General features: G+C 43.3%; 9 protein-coding genes across 9 annotated transcripts; 6 read left to right on the forward strand and 3 right to left on the reverse strand. All coding sequences in view use genetic code 12, as the record gives it.

Moving 5' to 3' along the window:
- Positions 1-1,386: 1,386 nt before the first annotated feature.
- MDH1-3 (malate dehydrogenase) lies at positions 1,387-2,421 on the reverse strand (the record flags this gene model as incomplete). Its single annotated transcript, XM_034154716.1, has 1 exon — positions 1,387-2,421. One exon carries the CDS (start codon positions 2,419-2,421, stop codon positions 1,387-1,389), a length of 1,035 nt encoding a protein of 344 aa, XP_034013023.1.
- Positions 2,422-3,057: 636 nt separating this feature from the next.
- DIURU_002101 (uncharacterized protein) lies at positions 3,058-3,849 on the forward strand (the record flags this gene model as incomplete). Its single annotated transcript, XM_034154717.1, has 1 exon — positions 3,058-3,849. The coding sequence occupies one exon, from the start codon at positions 3,058-3,060 to the stop codon at positions 3,847-3,849; it is 792 nt and encodes a 263-aa protein (XP_034013024.1).
- A 619-nt stretch (positions 3,850-4,468) lies between these two features.
- DIURU_002102 (40S ribosomal protein eS4) lies at positions 4,469-5,257 on the forward strand (the record flags this gene model as incomplete). The annotated part of the gene is made up of 1 exon (XM_034154718.1): positions 4,469-5,257. One exon carries the CDS (start codon positions 4,469-4,471, stop codon positions 5,255-5,257), a length of 789 nt encoding a protein of 262 aa, XP_034013025.1.
- A 2,287-nt stretch (positions 5,258-7,544) lies between these two features.
- DIURU_002103 (uncharacterized protein) lies at positions 7,545-8,834 on the forward strand (the record flags this gene model as incomplete). The annotated part of the gene is made up of 1 exon (XM_034154719.1): positions 7,545-8,834. One exon carries the CDS (start codon positions 7,545-7,547, stop codon positions 8,832-8,834), a length of 1,290 nt encoding a protein of 429 aa, XP_034013026.1.
- A 217-nt stretch (positions 8,835-9,051) lies between these two features.
- DIURU_002104 (uncharacterized protein) lies at positions 9,052-12,087 on the reverse strand (the record flags this gene model as incomplete). Its single annotated transcript, XM_034154720.1, has 1 exon — positions 9,052-12,087. One exon carries the CDS (start codon positions 12,085-12,087, stop codon positions 9,052-9,054), a length of 3,036 nt encoding a protein of 1,011 aa, XP_034013027.1.
- Positions 12,088-13,717: 1,630 nt separating this feature from the next.
- Positions 13,718-15,094, forward strand: SES1 (serine--tRNA ligase; the record flags this gene model as incomplete). Its single annotated transcript, XM_034154721.1, has 1 exon — positions 13,718-15,094. One exon carries the CDS (start codon positions 13,718-13,720, stop codon positions 15,092-15,094), a length of 1,377 nt encoding a protein of 458 aa, XP_034013028.1.
- Positions 15,095-15,159: 65 nt separating this feature from the next.
- On the reverse strand, positions 15,160-18,753 carry SMC3 (cohesin subunit; the record flags this gene model as incomplete). The annotated part of the gene is made up of 1 exon (XM_034154722.1): positions 15,160-18,753. One exon carries the CDS (start codon positions 18,751-18,753, stop codon positions 15,160-15,162), a length of 3,594 nt encoding a protein of 1,197 aa, XP_034013029.1.
- Positions 18,754-19,050: 297 nt separating this feature from the next.
- DIURU_002107 (dolichol kinase) lies at positions 19,051-20,793 on the forward strand (the record flags this gene model as incomplete). Its single annotated transcript, XM_034154723.1, has 1 exon — positions 19,051-20,793. One exon carries the CDS (start codon positions 19,051-19,053, stop codon positions 20,791-20,793), a length of 1,743 nt encoding a protein of 580 aa, XP_034013030.1.
- Positions 20,794-20,955: 162 nt separating this feature from the next.
- On the forward strand, positions 20,956-22,683 carry SLD1 (Sld1p; the record flags this gene model as incomplete). Its single annotated transcript, XM_034154724.1, has 1 exon — positions 20,956-22,683. The coding sequence occupies one exon, from the start codon at positions 20,956-20,958 to the stop codon at positions 22,681-22,683; it is 1,728 nt and encodes a 575-aa protein (XP_034013031.1).
- Between the last annotated feature and the right edge of the window lie 93 nt (positions 22,684-22,776).

The raw sequence follows: 22,776 nt of genomic DNA on the forward strand, positions 1-22,776 counted from the left end.
CAATGAGCGGGGTGCCGTTCATGCGGCTTACGCGATAGACCGAGTTCGCATCTCTTACCACATCTATAAGTATGCATTAATATCTTACTAGTGTGTAAGTGAAAACCAAGGTCACCTGATCATCCACATGGGTTTCTGGCCTACTTTATACCACAAAATTTATTGTATAATTCCAGAAGATACTGTGCTCTCAAAAATCCGACAATAAAGAAAGGCGGGATATCGAGATCAGAACCGACGTAGTAAAGACAATACTTTAGCTGTTGATAACTTGGTTCCAAACTCGACATCCCGCCGAGTTTAAATACTACGAGTTTTACTTTACACAGGATTTTCACACGGGGCATCGCTTCCCGGCGTTTCATCTTACAAACGCCAGTGCCTTCTGGCTTTGCATTTTACTAATGCCAGAGCCTCCCTTGGTGCCGTCCACGGCACACTGGCTCCCCCTTGTGACTTGGTCTTCCGTAAAACGGGTATCTGACCATATCCTCGTCTGTCGTTAATATTCTGAGAAATGTCCTGCACAGAGTCATCGCGACCTGGGCCTGAGAGCCTCAGGTGCGAACTCTATACAACAAAATTTGCGGATGGTCCTGTAGTCTAGTTGGTTATGACGTTAGTTTTACACACTGAAGGTCCCCGGATCGAGCCCGGGCGGGATCAATTTTTCCCATCCTTATATTCACCGCTGTTGGGATCGGCGGGTATTACCTCGGGCATTTCCCTCGGGTCCTCTCACTCTTTTTCGCCAAGAACACTTCATGTCTCGTGAGTGAGGCCCAATGCCCGCGTTCTTGCTAACATGTCCTGTTATGTAAACACCCGGTTATCACGGAACACCAACCATCTCGTGTTATGTGAACACCGGGTTAACACGGAATGTGCAAGGGATCTGTATCTCAGATCAAACGCTGGTACTTGGTGCATCAATCACGAGACCCTCACTCCGAAGTTAAATAGTTCTAAATATCCTCTAGTAAAAACGGAATCTACTTCCCAAACCTAATAACCGTGGTGGTGCTTGATTATTACGTTGCACCCACGAACCTCTTTCTCCACGAAGATACACACAATAAAATTTCCAAGCGGCAACATGTATACCGTTATCAACCACACGCTGATTATTTGAGGTAGATTAGCTGAGACGCAAATCGTGGAGCAACCATTTAACGGTGTACGAAGAGGAAGTGAATAGATGACATACGTCAATTCTGATTATTCTTTTACTGAGTTCTTTTGCTGAGCGTTATTTATACGTCTCGATCTATGATGAATATCTGAATCTTAAAATTGTCGTTTTATACTCCATCCCATATTGTTACGATACGTCTGATTGTATAAGCGTTATCTGTTTGATTAACATCGTCTAATCATTGCTAAAAACTACAACTTGGTGCCGGTTACGAAATTTGTACCTTGCTCAATTGACTTCTGCAAGCCACCTAAGGCAACCTTGATGAGTTCATTTTCCAGTTCGGTGATAGTCAATTTGTCAAAAGGGTTTACGAAATCAGAAACTTCACCGTTTTTCAAAATGACCGGAACTGAAAAGAAGGTTGCACCATTCAACTTCTCCTTCACAAGCTTGTCGCCACCCGGAACTCCTGGCAAGTAAACATAAGCGGAGTCGGGAACTTCCTGACTTGAGGATGTTCCGTTCAACAGGTTTAAGATGTTTTCAGCGAATCTGTATCCAGCGTACGCCATAGACAACGTGGCGGAACCAGCGCCGTCTTTCGCTTTTACAACTTCATCCCCACCAAACTGCACTCTGTGGACAAACTCATCGTATTGAGACTTCGACAAGTTGTCAACCTTCTTCGCGATGGCATTGTTAGTATGCGTAAGGGGCACAATGGTATCACCGGAGTGTCCCCCGATCACCAGCAATTTGCCTCTGAGATTGTCAGGATTCTCGCCAATCAAATTACCCAAGAACGTCTCTGCTCTCACGGAGTCCAACGTGGTGACGCCAAAAAGCTTTTTGGGATTGAAGACTCCCAACTTCTTCAAGGTTTCGGCGGCAATCGGTACGGTAGCGTTCACTGGATTTGAGATGATAAGAATTGAAGCATTCGGTGCAGTTCTGCCAATATTGGCCACAAGATCACGAACAATTGATGCATTGATGTTGAACAAATCAGCTCGAGTCATCCCTGGCTTTCTCGGAACCCCAGCGGGGATAACCACCAAGTCGGTACCCTTGAGAGCCTCGGTGATAGCTTGAGTATCCTCCTTTGAGGCAGGTTGGTAACCATTAACCTTGGCAGGTGTGTTAATGTGACTTAAATCAGCGGCAACACCTTTAGCATTCACGATATCAAACAAAGCAAGCTCGGTAACTTGGGGGTTTAATTTGAGTAAAAGGGAAAGGGGTTGGCCAATGCCCCCAGCAGCGCCACAAACTGTTACCTTCATTGTCGACTGGTTCGATTTATATGTGGACTAAACAGTATATATATGTTTGCCATGTGAGCCGAGATTCCTCGGGTGTACCGCCTCCCCACATTAAATCACGTGATCGACTCCATTTCGGAACATTGTTCCGTAGAGCCGACACGTTAGCATGCTTCAGTTTGAATAAAACTAGTCAAATATATTGTAGCAGTAGTAGCATGGCCCAATTATATATGATGGAACACTCCATCTTCAATCCCTGCTTTCTTGGTGTAATTGTGCACTTCTCACTCTCACATGCATTCCCCACTTGCTCTCTAGTTGTGGAGGCATTTTAGGATCGATTTAAAGGATATACAACGTTGATGACGTCAGCGGATGAATGCGATAAGCCAATATTGACGTTAGTTCAGTTCCGCCGACTGCCGACTGCCGACTCGGTAGGTCCAAGATAAAGTACGAATATATTGTTTGAGCTATGTTGTGTCAACAGTAGAATATATGAAATAACAAGAGTTATTGAAGGATACTACAAACTGTTAATGGCGATGGAGTGAACTCCTGGTCAAACCGCGGGCATTATCTCAAGCTTGTTCTTTTTTCGTTCCACACATTGGGGTTATCGATAATTGCGCGAGTGACTAAATTACCACCACCATGAAAACGTTTGCAACATTGGTGACAGCCTTCGCTGCATTCTCAATGGCGTTTGACTGCTCCATACCCGAGCTTGAAAAATACAATCTCGAGGTGGTACGTGGTGTTCATGCTGTGCTGGATTTGACGCAAACCCCGCCTTCAGAGACCAATCAAACATGGTACGTGGGTGTATGCTCTTCAATCGACAAAGTGGACGCTTGTCCTGATGGTCTGGATGTGTGTGGCATCACCAAAGTGCGTGTAAAGGATACTGAATTAACCACAAACATCATCGGTATCGGTTCAGCTCTGACGAAAAAGTTCAATGCTATTGACGGCGACGAATCCAAGGGTGTGATCATCACGTATGAGGGAGTCCAATGGGGCTCGAAGAAGGTCGATGCTGAGCTCCGTTTCGTTTGTGACCTGACAAAGGAAAAAGGGAACCTCGAAGTTGTTTCTTGGGATGGCCACAAGGTCACGGTTCAGATAGTCACTAAAGGTGCATGTCTTACCAAACGTGGTGACAAGAAGAAAGATCCTCTGGATGACTCGGGTCACGCAGATAAAGGTGAGCTGTGGGGGTGGTTCACGTGGATTTTCATCTTCATGGTGTTGTTCTTGAGTATATACATAATTGGCGGGGCTTGGTTTCAGTATAACAAGGGAAACTCCATTGACTTCCAGAGCGCTTTACGTGAGGTCGTTGAAAACTTCGTTGACGTTGTTAGAGGGTTGCCAGCATTTGTGCTGGAGATTCTCAAAAAAGTCACTGGCAACAGCAATCGTGGCGAATACTCAGCAGTGTAAGGTGTACCATATTGAACGCAAAAACCGCAAAAATTACTATAGCAAACTACATCCCTTTTGCTGGTGGAGGCACTTGATGGATATCATCAATCTCCACTATGCGGTCCTCCTCCATTAGATTAGCCTAAGCTGATAGATTCGTTCAAGATGGCGTACACCATGATGAATGTATGTTGTGAGGTTCTATAACTTTTCTTGGTGCGTCTTGGCTTGAAGCTTACGTTTTGTTGAAAATTTCGAAATGAAGCATGCCTAATCTGAACACGTAAATGAACATAAATGCTCCCCGCGAAGACTACTTAGTCGTCGACGAACTCGCTCACTGCTGACTCAAGGTGGTTTAAGTAGCTGCCAAACAGTTGTCACTCGCGGTCGGGTGCAGTTTCTTGAGAGTGCTAGTCCGGAAATATTAAATCTACGACGTCCTACGGGGATGGGTACGACATACTGAAGCACGAGGACCACCATTTACTCCAATTCTAAGACATGCGTATATTGGAAGTCACGTGTCGTTAGGGTATGTGCCCTAGTCTCTTCGCATCGGCGATGGCGCATGGTGTCGCGCCGCGAGTGAAAAAAAAAGAAGCGACGACGAATAGTCTCTTAATCCACAACCACCATGGCTAGAGGTCCCAAGAAGCACTTGAAGAGATTGGCAGCTCCTTCCCACTGGATGTTGGACAAGTTGTCCGGCACCTACGCCCCCAGACCCTCGCAAGGTCCCCACAAGTTGAGAGAATCGCTCCCCTTGGTGGTTTTCATCAGAAACAGATTGAAGTACGCCTTGAACGGTAAGGAAGTTAAGGCCATCCTCATGCAAGAACACGTCAAGGTCGACGGTAAGGTGAGAACTGACACCACCTTCCCCGCCGGGTTCATGGACGTCATCTCGCTTGAAGCTACCAACGAAAACTTCAGATTGATCTACGACGTCAAGGGTAGATTTGCCGTCCACAGAATCACCGCTGAAGAAGCTTCGTACAAGTTGGGCAAGGTCAAGTCCGTCCAATTGGGCAAGAGAGGTATTCCTTACGCCGTTACCCACGACGGTAGAACTATCAGATACCCCGACCCCTTGGTCAGAGTCAACGACACCGTCAAGATTGACTTGGCCACTGGTAAGATCACCGACTTCATCAAGTTCGAAACCGGTAGATTGGTCATGGTCACTGGTGGTAGAAACATGGGTAGAATTGGTACTATCATCCACCAAGAACACCACAGAGGTGGCTTCAACTTGGTCCACATCAAGGATGCCAGAGACCACACTTTCGTCACCAGAGAAAACAACGTGTTCGTCATTGGTGAAGAAGCCGGTAAGCCCTGGGTGTCGTTGCCTAAGGGTAAGGGTATCAAGTTGTCCATCGCTGAAGAAAGAGACAGAAGAAGAGCCAACCAAGGTTTGTAAGATACAAACTGTTTAATATACAATATAGAGTGAGCTCAACTTCCTTAAATTATAGTAGCCTCCACATGTGGTTGACATACGCAAGGGCTTTAGGCTTGATCGTGAGCACATTAATATTTCACATCATGTAGCTCTCTTTGTGGCCTTAACCCCATCAGATGATTGGTAAGGATTATATTCGATGGTGGCTGTAGATGTTTCATTTTAGTGGAAGCTCGCTTTGGCTCAAGAGCGTCTCGGGTAAGCAGACTCTCCACACGGGTTCATCGATATATATTTTCTGAGCTTCAAGCTTTCAACAAGTTTGTTTCATGCGTTCCTGTAGGTCCCAGGAGGTTACAATTTAGTTTCACAACTGACCCAGAAGACATTTCAAGGTATTTTCAGCTTTTGCAAAATTTCCAGCGTTCATTCCATTCTGATGAGAATTGTACTTGACTAACGGCGTTCAAGTCCGACATGTTTGCTTAATCATTAATCAACAGGACACAAACGCAGTGAAGAACATCTTGACTGTGTAACGGTATGTTCAATAATAGTGCCATGGGACCTGAGCCTTAAAAAGGCGCTCAAAAGTATTATAGAAACATTAGTGTTGGACAAAAAGTTAAAAGGAGCACTTCATTTCTAATTGCAATCTACTATGATTCCGCAGAGACTTAAAGTATGTCTATTAATTTTATATAGTCTTGTGTTCATATCTAAAAGGTTGGGTTGTATTCAATCAAAGGGTTTCAGCTGCCATATTCACAAAAGGTCGAACTTCGATTTTCATTGAGGGAGCGTAAGACCTGGTCTGCCATGAAAACGGGTACTACACCATATCCTCATCTATCATCAACACGCGTGGCAAATTCCCTGCATAGATTTTGCATTGATCTTATCAATTGCATTAAATTTAATGTTTACATTTTTGTCAAAACTTGCATGCGTATCTCTCTATCGTCCGTAAAATAACGTGTAACCTTCGCTTAAGGTCTAAACAAAAGGAACAACAAAAGGCCAATTCTAAAGAATATCCAAATAATCCACTAAGCCAGTAAACCAGCCAGATTGTTGAGATATTTCTCTTTTAAGTTTAAAAGACTTCAGATGCAAGTACTTTACAACAAAAAATTATTATGCCCGCGTGGCCCAATGGTTAAGGCGCTCGACTTCTAATCGAGCGATTGTGGGTTCGAATCCCGCCGTGGGTTGAGATTTTTGCCTCCTGTAAAACCAACAGGATTTGCAATGGGCGATGGAAAGTTGCACCACTTCTTCTTATTGTAACAACCAAACAATGCTTGACTGTGTTTAGCATGTAGATCACGTCAAAAATACATTTTCGCGTTTACACAACATGACGAAATAACAACTCGGTCAACCGTGTTTTGGCCAACGGTGTCTCTGTTATGTAATATAAATAGTATAAAATCCTTTATCGATGAGGGCACGTTCAAGATCCTACCATACCACGACACGTCTGCATTCATTTCTACCAGGATGATCATAGCTTGGCAGTCGAACTAGGATCGTAGAGGGGGTTGCGCAAAACGAGGTTTCCAAAGGTAATTTCTTTGCTGACACGAAGGAGATAATCTCATTGTAAACGCCACTCATGATCATACTTACGTACGGTTCGACGGTCCTGAACCTGACGTTTCTTGCGATTATGGCTTTATACTACACTGCATTGCGAAAACTGTGGGGTTTCGAGGGGATAGATCAGGTCCTACACGAATGGCATCCAAGAAAGAATAACTCATGATGAGTCATCGAGAGAGATCTAGGTTTGCACTTCGAATACCCAAAGGTCCTAATTCGCGAGTTTTGAGAGATTCCGTCTGTATGATTCACATTTTACATACTTCATAAATCGAATCCTTACGTTTCCAAACTTCACGACGAAGACATGCTCATTGCGTTCATCCGTATGCATTGTACGCCTTCCAATGAGCGAAGAAGCACTGGCCTAAACTACAACGACAAATATGTCCTTTTACTCTTCTTACTCTCAACCCCAAAGGTTTCCCATGCGACTCAATTAATTTTGTGAGTCGAAAACTAACATTGACAACCTAAGACCACAGCTACACATTGTTACGATTGTAAATGACATCCGATGAATGGTATTATTGGCTTTCCGTGCAATACAAGCCATTCTATCGACAACTGACGTGACTCACTCATTACGTCACACTGGTTATGAAACCCCACATGGGGGAGCTCCTCGTGGGACACCAGTCAAATATGTATTCGATCGAGGCAGGCCGATTACATGTCAAGAGCCAAAACCATCAGGAGGATGTTGGCAATTGCTGCGCCCAACTACTTACCCAATCCACAAGTCGAAGCTATTAGCTTGCCTCACCATTTCAGTACTTTGTTAAAGATTCCTTGGGTTCGGACCCACATGTTCCACCATGGCTGTGAATTATTTAAATTGGAAACTTACCGGAAAATGCAATCAACGTTAATGAATGGCGGAGGGGGTCAAATCAAGAATACTATTCATGATCTGATTCCGTTCATACGAAGGGAATCACAAGAAAACAGCGTCACGGGTCAACAACTACAGCAATTTTTAAACTTGATGGCCCAGGAAATACGAGTTGCAACGCTTTCGGCGGGGCAACCGATGACTACCTTCAATCAGAAGCTCCCCCTTTACCGTTGGATCTTCATTCTGATTAGTTACATATCTTCAGTTGATATTGGTCTAGATGTGCGATTCTTTGTGGATCGCCTTTTGCAAATCTACATTGATGCTAATAGCCAGCGAGTTAACTTAATACCTCGCATAATAACGGATCCCATTGAGTTTGAAGTATTGGAAATGTTGCGAGACTATATTGATTGTGTCAAAGTTAATTATGAGCAACTATTTGGGACAACAAAACGAACAATTGTGATGACCCCGACTTTGAGGGAACCAATAGACTTGCCAAGTTTGCCGCCAATTCATGATAAAAATCTCCTTATCAGGGGTTTGATGCACCGCGAAACCTATCGTGCTTTGCTACGAAGTCACCATCCTTTTGGAAATCGGCTCCTTGAGTTAGGGTATGGCTTGGACCCTCGTAATTATAATGTCCTCAAATTTGAGTTCTCTTTTTTCGACGGTATGGGAGACTTTTTCCTAGCACATGAAGCTCTGGTTCTTTTATATGAGTTGTATGATAAGAGCAGGTTATCTGAAATGAGATGTCACCTATACCACATGCTTCGGTTGATCTTGGGTACAAACACCTTATTGGCTAAGCTCGCATTTGCTTATGGCCTTCACCAAGGAATTTTAGATGATGAGCTCAATGGAGTCATTAGGAAGGAGTACATTCCCACGTACGGCTCGATGTCATCGAAGCAGAATGACGATGAAAGAGTTTATCAAGAGGAGTTTTTGGGTGATTATTTTGAGGCTTATGTGGGGGCCCTTTTCTGGGAGCAACCAAAAGTTGCTGCCGAATTTGTTCGAGCCATTTATCATAATGTATTGGAAGCTATTACGAAACAACTACCGCCAGACATTTCTTATTCTCATTGGACGTGGAATGTCATAGGTCGTTCACTCGTCGACAAACGCACCTATAATTGACAAAAATCAAAATCAGATTTGACCGGATAGGGCGATATTTCTTGGAGAAGTCTATCGGGCATATTTCAAGGCTTCACTATAATTGCCTCGGACTGTAAAGGTAGCAATATATCGTATTATGAAGTATTCATTCATCGTAACTTTTTAATTATCTGTTGCTTTTTAAAATTTAATAGGATCGAATTATATCTCAAGATATAGACATTCGAGCTGCGAATTATTTCGACTCAAGTCTACCGTAAGATCTTTTCCGATTCATTGCCCGCAGTACTGTGAGAAACTTAGGATTCAGTTTTTGAGTTTCACTTTCGCTGTCAGATGAATCATCATCCAGCGAGTCCAGGCCAGAGAATGGATTTGATTTTCGTTTCAGCATTGGCTTTGACCTCAGAGAGCCGTTGGTTTTGGGAAGAACCTCTGGTCTGACGTCAGGTGAGGCTGCATTAGCTTTCTGATTTGAAGACTTTTGCAAGTCTTTTAGTGAGCTCAACCGAGAAAGCAGTCGTCCCTCGATTTTCCTGATCTTCGAAATAGGTTCTGTGGCAACTTCTTTGTGGGAATTTGCTGGGGAGGTGATCTGCTTCGGTTGAGGCGTCGAAAAGTCACGATCTGCAAAAGTTCGTTTTGTGAATATCAGCGGCCTGGAGCTCATGGGTGTTGAGGTCGCAGAGTTCGTTCGTGATATTGGCTTGGGATGTTTGGCAACTAATCGTGCTTTTCTCGATGTCACGTTGTCTTCAGATCCACTCGAATCACTGGAATCGCTATCTGAGGATTCAGCACCAGAACTATGCGTCAGGGTAATACCCGAGAAATCTTTCTCACGATGCTCATTGACTCGACTGCTGGCAGGCGTGGATGGCCTCAACTTGTTCTGCGTGGAATTGTTTTTGGGTTCTTGAAGCTCACCCAACAAAGAGTTGTGAATCTCGTCGCCTCTCCTTTTCAGTTCCTCATAATCCTTCGTGGGTGCTGGCGCTTGGCCCAGTGATACCGATCGTCTCTTTTGCTGTGCAAAATTAGAGAGCAAGTTTATGGCAGTGGCGTTATGTCGAGTCGAGTTCAGTCCTTGTAACCCCGGCAGACTTTCACGCGTCGCTTGAGACGTATCCGAATGAGCTTGGTTGAAATCGCCTGACTTCCAGCGTTGCGATTTGGTGTCATTAGAAGGCTGTCCATTATTATGCAGTTTCGAGCGAGGCTGCAAATCGGCTTTTGAAAATATCCTTGCGCCTATGGCAGAACTTGATGCCACCGACTCTTTCAGACTCACTTCTTTCCCACTCTTTTTTTCGGCACTCTGTTCTCCCACAATCCTTGGTGCTCGCACTTCGGTATTGGGAGAGTGGATCATGGCCAGGTGACGAGTCGTTGAATCTGCATCTCCACTGGAAACTGGCTCGTCTCTCAGATTCATTTTGAGAGATGTGTCGATTTTAGAAAGCTTTTCCCTATCTTTTGATGCCGTGCCAGCAGTCTTGACACCTGAGAAAGTTGTGAGAAATGCGGCCTTAGCAGATCCTGTTGCGCTCTTGGATGCCGTACGACTATTGAAATCAAAACTCTCCGTTTCTCGCTTCGTGTCCTGAGAATTTAGATCTTGCTTGGAAGTCGCTTTTGGTGTGGTAGCTCCTCGGACGCCAGTGGTGGGGATGGTACTGCGTCCCGATATTATTTCGGCCCCCGAAAATGATCCCTTTGAATTATCGACTCCTCCACCGGGACTATTTTCGGGGCATTCAAAAAAATGCTGTACTTTGTTATCACTTTTCTTGCCTGTATCTGTCGAAGATGCCCTTTCCTTTACTTCACCTCGTTGAGCTTTGATTTTCTCGCCGTCTTCCCTGGGACAAAGTCTAATGGTAGCTTCCAGTAATCCGCTGCCGTCATCATAATGATAATCCATCAAATCAAGAGCTTGTAAGTCCTTCGCGGGAAATACTGGTGCCCTCGTATCCCGCGTTATTTTGTATTTGTCCAATCGTTGCTCAAAGTAGTTAAATTGACGTGAGAGAGCCAGAAGCTTCTTCGAGATTTCCAGATCAGAGCTCGAAAGATGAGATTGATTTTTTGTGAGTTGCAGTTGAGCTTTCAGGGTTTTCAGAGGCTGCAGTTGAGCTTTCAGGGTTTTCAGAGGCTGCGGTTGAGCTTTCAGGGTTTTCAGAGGCTGCGGTTGAGCTTTCAGGTGAGACTCCGATACTTGGGCTTGTGGTTGTGTCTTAGAAGAGGTCGCTGACGACTTGACATCGCGTTTGGTAGCGTTACCACCAGGTAATGTGCGTGCAGAAGAGACAGCTCCTTTCGAGGTACTCACCTGATCTTCATTCGAGTGCAGAATCGTCCGTCGACTCAGTCGAGTACCTCTGACCTCGCCTTTGTGAGGTGAATCTACCATGTCAATATTTAACGATTTTGGGATTGGGCTTTCCACCTTTTTCGATTGTTGAGAGAATTTGAGAATGTGCTTCTTAAACAAATTGACACCTTCATCTTTCTCCATAGTTTCCGTGGTCTTCAGCAGATCTGAATCTCGAGTCAATTGCTCCATTGAAACGCTTGCAATGTCTTCGTCATCATTATGAGTCACCGAATTCAAGTCTTCGTCAGGAATCACACGACGTATCTCATGAACATCCGCAGAGTCCTCAAGCACGGCCGCATCAATCTTAGTCTGGTTGGGCACATTGAGCATACCCAGTGTGACTCTATGCGGTTTGACTGTCATTGCCTGCTTGATGGGCACATCTCGACTGACAGAGTCTTGTGGCGGAGAAAGCTTTGGCAGACGTTGTGGCGCGATATCTGGTGAAGCCTCAAGAGATGAACGAGGACGTGGAGACTTTTGAGGAATCTGTGAGTTTTTTGATTGGAAATAGTTCTGAGTGTTTTGGCTCGCCAACACCGGTGCATCCTTTGTAACTTCCAATGGGATTGCATCCGTTTCGTTTTGATTCGACGTGAGCCGATCAATTGTTACAAGTGCTCGACACTGATCTCCCAGTTCAAAAACATCTTCCACAGTATAGTCGGGGTCCAAATCCAATTGATCGCCGTCTTGTAATCGATCCACACGGAGAGCATTTTCCGTAGGATAGAGTTTCTTGTATTGAGTGGTGATATTCGCCCCCACCTCTCGAAGGGTCAAGGCCGGATCTGTGAGGTGTAGCAATTTTTTGAATGGCTCAACACCTTTACCTGAGCCAATGCTCTCGGTAAGTGGCACAATGACCACTTGAAGCTTCCACTTTGCCATGTGTTTGCGCAGTAGGGATGAGAGGATTGTGTTGTGCAAAAAAAAGAGCGCGCGCGCGTAATGGAAACATGGATTGTGATTGTTGTGGGGTTATAATTGTGAGGATGCTACATAAAGCCATTGACTATGCAATAAAGTAACGGTCATTGAGCTCAGTCGGTCCAATTGAATAAGTCCATACGGTCTCATCAACAATTCTCATCTCTATTAAAAAGTCATAGTCATCAGGTAAAATCGGGTCTCCAGGTAACAATTTCCCCATCGATAGTGCCACAATATATATGCGCCAGAAAAGGTGAACCATAGATCATTGACAGTACGCGACCTTGTTTTTCAGCATGTCTGGGAAGTCTGTTCACTATTTTTCCGTCAATAGTTCTAAACACAAAAACATCACCGGTGTCACTTGGAAACAAAAGGTGACTAACTTCAGACTCCATATTTGGAGTAACAACGAGGGGAATCACCTGGGGAAATTTGTTTCTTGTCAATGGCCCGAAATTGATGAGTTTATTGACAGGAGGTGGCTGATGCGTCGTGTTATCCCAAACTCTAACTCTATCATCATTTGCAGCTGTATAAAGTTCAGTACCAAGGTCGTTCCATACAACCCCATTGACAGGTCCCAGATGTGCTTTGACAGACTGTCGCAGTAAATTATTTCCTTTTCCATCACCGGTGTTGGTTTGAAGCATGTCTAGTCGACAGAGGCATGATTTTGCTCGTCGGATATCCCAGATTTTAACTTCACCATCATAACCGCCTGTAGCCAAAATGTACGGTATTTGAGGGTGCCATTTAACTGCGATTGTTTTACCTTTGTGACCGGTCAATGTGTGTGCGCTCAGTGCTCCGCGAACGTCAAGGAGTTGTATGAAGGGCTGATCACTCCCTACAGCCACAAGGTTATCTCCCTTATCTGCGATGTCAAGGGAAAAAACTCGATGATTTATTGGAAAAGTATGAACAGGATTCAACTCATTGGTGTCCCAAATTTTAACCGTATGATCGAACGAACCTGATATAAACATGCCAGAATCATGAGGCCACCAGCTTAAGGATGATATACCGAAACGGTGTACTGATCTCCGATTAATACTAGCGAGACAAGAGAGCGCCCCCGGTTCAACCGGATCTGTTACATCCCATAATTTAATCAGCGAGTCGGCGCATCCACTCAACAAGAATCGGTGTTGTTGTCGTTCGAGTGAAAGGGAGTTGACAGCAGCGATAGTCTGACGTTTAGGTGGAAACGGATGGAATTGTTGGAGGCATGTATACAGTGCTTCAATATACCCAGTTGCAAATTCTGCGGGACGTAACTTTTTAATCTTCCTATCAAACAATAAGTACTCCATACGCGATCTCAAGCTACACGCACTTCGATTTGTAAGATAACAATTGCCGAAATGTCTTCGATTGATGTCATGCTAAGAACACGATGAAAACTCTACAATTGAATACCACGTAAAAAAGTCATCCCCACCAGCAACTGATTTTACAAACTGATTTTACAAACCAAATTCACAGTGCATATGGTCATCCTCACCCCTTAACGCCTACCTCCTCTTCGCGCGTTCTTCAACACGAATTAATTTTTTTTTTCTTTTCTCTCGTAGTATCGACGAAGATGTTGGATATTAATGCCTTTTTAATTGACAAAGGGGGTGACCCAGAAAAGATCAAGGCCTCCCAAAAGAAGCGTGGCGCTTCTACAGAGTTGGTGGATGAAATTATCGCTGATTATAAGACCTGGACGACGGTGAGATTTGACTTGGATCAAAACAATAAGGCAACTAATAAGTTACAAAAGGAGCTTGCTGCTAAGTTTAAAGCCAAGGAGGATGCTTCTGAACTTCTCAAAGAAAAGCAAGATTTGGCTGATGCCAAAAAAAAGCTAGTCGAAGCCGAAGCCGAGGCTGAGAAAAAGTGGAAGGCCAAATTGAATAATGTTGGCAATATTGTTCATGAGTCAGTTGTTGATTCAATGGATGAAGAAAACAACGAACTTGTTAGAACTTGGAAGCCCGACACATGCATTGAGATCGGCAAGGTTGCCGCTTGCACTGGTGCTCCAGCCAAATTATCTCATCATGAAATTTTATTAAGACTTGATGGGTACGATCCTGAACGCGGCGTACGTGTTGTTGGTCACAGGGGTTACTTTTTGCGTAACTATGGGGTATTCTTGAATCAAGCTTTGATCAATTACGGCTTGTCCTTCTTGGCCAAGAATGGTTACATTCCTTTACAAGCTCCTGTAATGATGAATAAGGAAGTGATGGCAAAGACTGCCCAGTTGTCACAATTTGACGAAGAATTATATAAGGTCATTGACGGTGAAGATGAAAAATATTTGATTGCCACCTCAGAACAACCTATTTCTGCCTACCACGCTGATGAATGGTTCGAGGCTCCAGCGGAGCAATTGCCTGTGAGATACGCTGGCTATTCGTCGTGCTTCCGCAGAGAGGCAGGGTCTCATGGCAAGGACGCTTGGGGGATCTTCAGAGTGCACGCTTTCGAAAAGATTGAGCAATTCTGTATTACCGAACCTGAAAAATCCTGGGAAGAATTTGATCGGATGATTTCTTTGTCGGAACAATTTTATCAATCTCTTGGTTTACCTTACAGGGTAGTTGGCATTGTTTCTGGTGAATTAAACAACGCCGCTGCCAAGAAGTATGATTTGGAAGCTTGGTTCCCTTTCCAAGAAGAGTACAAGGAGTTAGTGTCATGCTCGAATTGCACCGACTATCAATCCAGAAATTTGGAGATTAGATGTGGTATCAAGCAGAAGAATCAGACCGAGAAGAAGTACGTTCACTGTTTGAATTCAACTTTGAGTGCCACTCAGAGAGCTTTGTGTTGTATTTTGGAGAACTACCAGAAAGAGGATGGTTTAGTTGTTCCCGATGTTTTGAGAAAGTACATTCCAGGTGAGCCTGAATTTATTCCGTTCGTTAAAGAATTACCCAAAAATTCTACATCGCAGAAGAAGAAGTGAATTATGTGTATAGCATCTGCAGACTAATAAGACGTTTTGCGATTTAAACGACATCCATCCAATAATTATATATCAACAAAGTTCAATGCTTCCTCCTTACTGACCTCCTCTATAGTGCTGACTTTGTTGGAGTACATGACACCGTAAAACTTGTCGGCGCTTTGTATCATTTCAGGTCGGAAAGTTGTACAAATGAATTGTGCATCGTTGGAAAGCTTTTTGATCATGAGCGCTACCGATGAGCGATATTGTTGATCCAAATTGGCATCGATTTCATCTAGTAAGTAAAATGGAGCAGGGTCTGATATCTGTATAGCGAATATTAGTGCGATTGCACATAGCGACTTTTGACCACCCAGAAGTTGTTCAATATGTTGCTGCTCGTCCTGCTGTGAGTTAAATGAAACAATTATGGAAACCCCCAGGTAGTTCTCCATTAACTCTTCTCCAGTCAAATCATGAGACTCCTCGGTAGCTGAATCTGAACTTTGCCGGGCTAGTTCTAGCCGAGCGGAACCGCGCGGCACAAGCTTGGAGAAAATTTTGGTGAATGCTTCAGCAATTTTTTGGAAACTTGTTATAATAGCTGTTTCTTTTTGATGATTCAAGTCCAGCATCAATTTTTCAATCAGGGTTTTAGCCGTTGTTAACTCGTCACGACGCGCATTGAGATCTTCACTTTGACGAGTGAAATTGTGGAACTGTTCCAAAGCCTTCTTGTTGATATGGGAAAATTCAACAAGTTTTTCATTGATACTTTTGAGTTCCTTGAGCATGTCGTTTGAGCTGACTCGTCCATACGTCTCTTTGTTGAACGCTTCCTCTGGTAGAACTCCAAGTTCGCGGACTTTCACATTAAGTTCATCCTGCCGTTGTTCGAGAGTTGCTTTTTTACTAAGCATAATCCCAGAAGTTTTAGTTAATTCTTCAATCAGAGCAATCATCTTGAGCTGGAGCGCATTCAGTTTATTCAAGTTCTCTTCGGAAGTGGATATTTCCTTCTTCAATTTCTCACTGTCATTTGAAACAACCATGAGACGATCTTTAGTGTCGTCAATCTTTTTTTCCAAAGCTGATAGGTGCAGTTCGAGATCTGCAATCTCTGAAGGCAGCTTTATAGTTACTTCGAGCTCAGCTTGCCTTGCGTACAACTTTTGTAGTTTCGGTTGCAAAATTCGCAGAATTTCTGTTTCGAACGACAGCATCAGTTCCTCCATTTTATTAGATTCAGATACGACTTCATCTAGTTGAGATTCATAATCTTCGATTTGGGCGGTGAGTCTTTGAATCTGCTCGGATTCAGCAGGGCTCAATGCTTTATCAAAATCACTGGTTAACTCAGCTTTGTACTCCTGCAAAGTGTTGCTCAAGGTTGTCATGACCAGTTTCAATGATCCTTCTTGCAAGCGTAGATCTTGAAGACTTTGCTCCGCGCTGACAATTTCAGATTTTACTCTTACCAACTCTAACCTCTTAGGTTCTCTTGATTCATCAAACTGATTCAATTCTCTGCTAACCAATTGATGCTGGTTGTGTAATGATGTCAACTCTGCCAGAACTTCGTCAATATTCTTCCTCAAACTTGAATACGCTTGCGAGGCTTCCGCATAATCTCCCTTACTCTTGGCTTCCAACTGAAGAGCTTGGAGTCTAGACTTCTTGTGATCACGATAACCCCCAGAGATAACCCCACGCGTATCAGCTCGATCGCCATCGATGGTGATACCGATTAACTTGTAAGCTTTAGCTAACTCCGATGCAATTCCGAGGTCGGCACAAACAACTACATTGCCGCATAGCTGTTGCATCAAGTTCTCAAACTTGCCATCAAAGTTCAATTTCCCAATGAGAGGAGTGCATTTTTGGGTTTGCGGGAAATTTACACCTGTCGCCCGTGGTACACGTGTAAGTGGGATGAAAGTAACTCGACCGATCTTTGCACGACTCATTTTATCAATCAATAAGGTCGCAGTTGCATCAGTGTCGACCACGATATCGAATAATGCGTTTCCCAAAATCACTTCAGTTGCAACCCTGTACCTATCGCTCACCGTGAGTAATTCAGCCACGGTTCCAAACACTTTATCAGTAAGGTCCAATTCATTTGCAAGACGCCGCACGGTTTCAATACCTAAGGCTTGCTGTCTAGACATGGTTTGATTGACCATATGTTTGCTCTTATTGACATCATTCATGAGAGAGTCGCATAAACCCTTATAGCGAACTTCCTCCCTCCATAATTGTTTTCTTTTATCAACAAGCTTATCCATGCTTGTGCGGAGTTCCTGAAGGCGTTTTGAAAGGCGATCTTTAGCTTGTGCGCTTGCAGAGTCGTCAACTTCCGCTTCCAATGCGTTTTTTTCATTACGCAATAACTCAATGGCATTAAGAGCTTTGGATATTTCCTCGGAGACTTCAGAATGGAGCCTGGTTTTTTTGGCCATGTTGCTTTCAACTTGAACAATATGAGTTTGAAGCCACTCATCACGCGCTTCCTTATGTGTAAACTTTTTGAAGCGATTTTGCTTCGAGTATAAATTGCGTCGAGTAGAAGATGCAACCATTAACTTTTCCTTTAAGTTGCTTTCTTCGTTCCGCAACCGCTCGAGTTTTGGTTTAAGCTCGGCAATTGAACGCTCATTATCTTCCAATTTGTGTAAAACATTTTCAATATCCGTCGAAATTCGTGTAGTTTTGCCTTCCTCTTTCAAGGCAAGCGCGTCGTTCCACTCGCTCAAAGTAACTTTCTTGACAGTAACATCCGCTAAAAGCCCCTCAAACTCCGACTTGAGTTGATCCTTTTCAAGATCGTTGATCGATAGTTGCGTCTTTAGTTCATTAATTGTATGCGTGAGCTCCAGACAGAGATTCTCACGCAGCTCTAAATCTTTCAAGTTTTCATCGAGATGTCTCATAATCTCCAAATATTCTTCTCCGAAGGTATAAATCAGCAGATGCAACATGCGGAGTTCACGGTCGTATAAGTTGAATTCATAGATTTTGCGTAACTTTTCAAGCCCTTGAAATCTCTGTAGATCAGTTGACTCAATCTGCAAATCCGCGAGACGGACGTTGATTGCTCCCAATGCTTCGTCAATTCGTTCAATTTTGTAATCATTATTTTTCATCTCTTTCATGGATTCTTTGAGTTTACGTTCAAAGATCGATGCGCCACTAACTTCCTTCAAAAGTTTTAGTCTATCTGAATCTCTTGAGTTGGTGAGAGCTGTAATTTTACCCTGAGGCACAATATAGTAGGGATTAGATCTGGAAAATCCTGCAGACTCCAATAAATTCACCACGTCTGAGCGATTAACCAGTTTTCCATCTAACGAGTAATCATCTTTCTTTAGACCAATCGTTCGACGTATTGAAATTTCATTGCGACCAATTGGAAATCTCCCATCGCCGTTGTCAAATACTATTTCCACGAAAGCCAGCATTACAGTACCCAGACCTTCATGGATTAGTCCCTGGCGTTCATCTCTGCTCATGTTTGTGTAAGCATCTGACAAGACAAAGCGTACAGCCGAGAAAAAATTGGATTTCCCGGACCCATTTCTCCCTAGAACAACATTGAACTTCGGGGACAAATCGTCAACCACTGTTGTATTCTTGTACGTCTTAAAACCTTGAATGACAATTTTCTTAATGTGCATGGTGGAAGTGGACGCGATCGAAATTTAGACGCGTTTGTCGCAATTTCGTATCACGCCAGATACTAAATTACTCAGGGCAAGATCATTTAGCAATCTCGATTGACATAGTTTGCTATGATTCGCAGCCTCTAACCAAGAAGGCAAATATTCCACCTCTAGTGTTCAACGGGTTACGTGTGCAAATGTAATTCTATAGGCATTAAGTTAGGGCTCATCGACGAGTGTGGGGTCGTTACTGACAATGCGGCGTTGTTCGCACGAATTTCTCATTGTTCACAGAGTATACGTTTAAACAACATGGGTAAGCGCAGCTCTAAAAGCAAGATTTCGACATCAAAGTCAAGAGCATCCATTTTTGATAACCCCGAAGAACTCGAAAGAATTCAAGAACGAGAGAAGGAGCTTCGACTCAAGAAGCGAAAAGAAAAAGATGTTGATCAGACTCAAACTTCCATTGATGGCGATGACGATAATATCATGGAGTCCGCATTTCCATTCAATTACATCTACCTCACACTAGATGTCATTCAGCAAAATATGAATTTGCTCCGGTTCATCCAACTTATGTGTATTGGGTACATTGCTGAATTGATGTACTTCAACCACAAGAAATTAACCCAAATTGATGAGGAGTCCTGGATGATGATAGGATTCAATATTTTGGGAGTCGTTGTCAGTATCGCTTTGGCATTCTACAAGGGTGACAAGACAGTCAAATCGCTTCCTGAGTTCAATCAGATTTACCTGATTTTTATCCCAACGTTGTTTTCGATTTTGCACTTTGAGCATGATTGGGCTGTTAAGGTTTTGAGTCTCAATCATCTAGCATCCGATAAGCTACACCCGTTTTTTTCTGGTTTGTCAGCATTAGTCTTCCATCAATCCTTCTCAAAAAGTGATGAAGATGTCTTAAAGTTCATTCAATTTATCACCTTTTTTTATTTTTGCAATTGGGCATTCCGCAATGCAGGACTGACCTCCTTACTGACTGCTGAAACGCATTTGATATCAGTTATGTTGACTATCTTGACATTTCACCGAAAGTTGGTTCATCAATACTTGCCTTTGAACATCTTTCGTGTGTTGGTGGCTAGTTTTTTCATTTCAACTCTTATAGTTTCTCAGATTTACACATGGGTGCCACATGTCGTATCAATTCTCACTTGGAGTTTAACTTTCTATGGCACAGTGATTTATCAACTTGATTGGATTTTGGGCGAAAATGCCATTAAGTGGTTATATGGTTTCATTTTCGAAGAGGAGAAGAACCTCCAAATCTTTGGTTTTTGGTCAGGGTTTTTGGCCATTGTTGTACCAACGGTATTTTTTATACAGTCTTACTTGACTGTCAATGCCCGACGCAAGGTGTGGCATATTTGCCTTGTTGTTATATTGATGGGGTCACCACTGATACTAACGACCAATGTCGAATTCACGCTTGTCGCTTTGTTGGGCACAATATTCATCTTTGCATTGACTGAATTGATTAGATCTCAAAACGTGTCACCATTGGGTCCATGGCTCCGGAAAGTATTGGCACCATTCCAAGATGAGAAAGACCAAGGCGATTTGAGCCTCTCTTACGTCTATCTCATTGTTGGTGCTACTATACCCATCGTTTATGACTACATGCAATATGGAGAAGATGCCTCCATCGTAAGATACCTCGGAGTTATTGCTTTGGGGTTGGGTGATTCAATGGCACTGATTGTAGGACGAAGATTTGGTACCTGGAAATGGAAGGGGTCGAACAAGTCAGTACAAGGAACCGTTGCGTTTGTTCTGACGGTGTTATTGACATGTATTGGGCTCAATTATTACATGCAGCAATTCCACGAGGTGAGATATGTCAAGGTATCTAATTGGGAGAATGTTTTGGTGGCTGCTATAATCGCAGGTGTTATAGAGGGTGTGTGTGATATCAACGACAACTTTTTGATCCCGTTGATACTTCCGGGCATAGTTTCTTTGTTGAATATGACTTACACTGAGGCCTCATTCAATTTGGAAGCTACAATGAAAAAACTTTGTGGTTTATAACATTATGACCTTAGTATAATAAATAATCGGACATTATGAAATTTTTTTATTAGACCTCATTTAGTCGTTAGGATTGTTTATCAGTTAGGGTACAATTTGATCGACTGCATACAACCACGAACACCTGTTAACCGAAAGGCGCAATATTTGATCTTCGGTTAAATGATCATGTCAGATAAAGTTCTAAGTCGTAAACGCATCCAAGAGCTCATCAGTGTTGGCAAAGCAATTGTGATTTACGATGGCTATGTACTAAACCTTTCGGGATGGTTAAAAAAACACCCTGGTGGAGATTTAGCCATCTACCATATGATTGGGCGTGATGCTACGGACGAAATGAACGCTTACCACGGAAAAGAAACCTTGACGCAGTTCTTGAAATGGAGGATCGGAGTGATTGAAACACCGTTGTGGGAAAATCTTTTGCCTCCTATACAGGGTGGAGATTATTCAGATGGAATTGAAACATCAGTGCATCATACGTTGGATACGAAGATGGATAGCGAGTCTGATGCCGATCTAGCATTTCTGAGCTCAACACTGTCAATTTCCATTTTGGGAGATGCTAATTCAATGAAGCTGACAAAATATCCCGAATTGGGGGCAGGCTACCCCGATGGCCCAGTAACCCCTCGAATTCCTCAGAACATGATCTTAACAAAAGAAAATATACCAAAGGTTTTGATTACAGATGAAACTAGATTTGAGGGAAAGGTTGTGGATCCCCGGTTGCAATTAAATTCATTTGACAATGAGCTTACGCGTAGGGATTTGGAGGTTTTGCCGAGTTTGGACTATGATACCCAAAACTACTTGCGAGAGGAGTACCATAAACTATTTCTGGAGTTGGAGGCCGCGAAGCTATTTGACTGCAATTATTGGAACTATGCTCGAGAGCTATTCAAGATTTGTACATTATTCTTGTACTCCTTTTGCTTCTTAAAAACCGGTCATCTTTTTTTAAGTGCTTCTTTAATTGGAATGGCTTGGCACCAAATGACATTCATTGCCCACGACGCCGGCCACGTTTCTATTACGCACAATTATCAAATTGACAACACCTTTGGTATGGTTATTGCTCTGTGGTTTGGAGGTTTATGTCTTGGTTGGTGGAAGCGAAACCACAACGTCCACCATTTGATTACGAACGACCCTGTACATGATCCAGATATTCAACATTTGCCGTTTTTTGCTGTCAGCGTCAAACTTTTGCAGCTGATATATTCCACATACTACAAGCGAACTTTGTCTTTCGACAAGGCGGCCGAATTTCTCATCCCTTACCAGCATTACTTATACCACCCTATACTTTGTTTCGGCAGATTCAATCTTTACCGGTTGCTGTGGGAACATTTGATATTTGGCAAAGGGCCACGCGAGGGAAAGGCGGCATGGTTCCGCCCGTTTGAGATTGTGGGCCTTCTGTTTTTTTTCTATTGGTTCTTTTACCTTGTGGTATACAAATCAATAGAAGGAGGCTGGAGTAGATTCGCCTACGTGATGATTAGTCATGTGGCCACCATGTTGGTGCATGTTCAGATTACATTAAGTCATTTTGCTATGCTGACTGCCGACATGGGAGTCTCTGAACTGTTTCCAAGTCGCCAATTACGAACAACTATGGATGTTGATTGTCCGAAGTGGCTAGACTTTTTGCACGGTGGGTTGCAATTTCAGGCCATACATCATCTATTTCCTCGTATGCCTCGACACAATCTTCGCCAAGCTCAACCTTATGTTATCGAATTTTGCAAACGAGTGGGTTTGAATTACTACATTTATGGGTTCGGTCGTGGCAACGAATTGGTCCTCAATAAGTTGGAAGAAATCGGTAAACAAGCATCTATTCTTATTGATGCTACAAAGAAGTATAATGGGGATATGTACTAACCCAAACTCGAATCAACAGGCTTCACTTTCAAGGCATCATGATCAATGAGCCCACAATTATCAAGTCGTTGTACAAACTGCAAGATCTGATCG

This window comes from Diutina rugosa (genome assembly GCF_008704595.1).
Source record: "Diutina rugosa strain CBS 613 chromosome Unknown scaffold22_size185052, whole genome shotgun sequence".
Classification (NCBI taxonomy): Eukaryota; Fungi; Ascomycota; class Pichiomycetes; order Serinales; family Debaryomycetaceae; genus Diutina; species Diutina rugosa.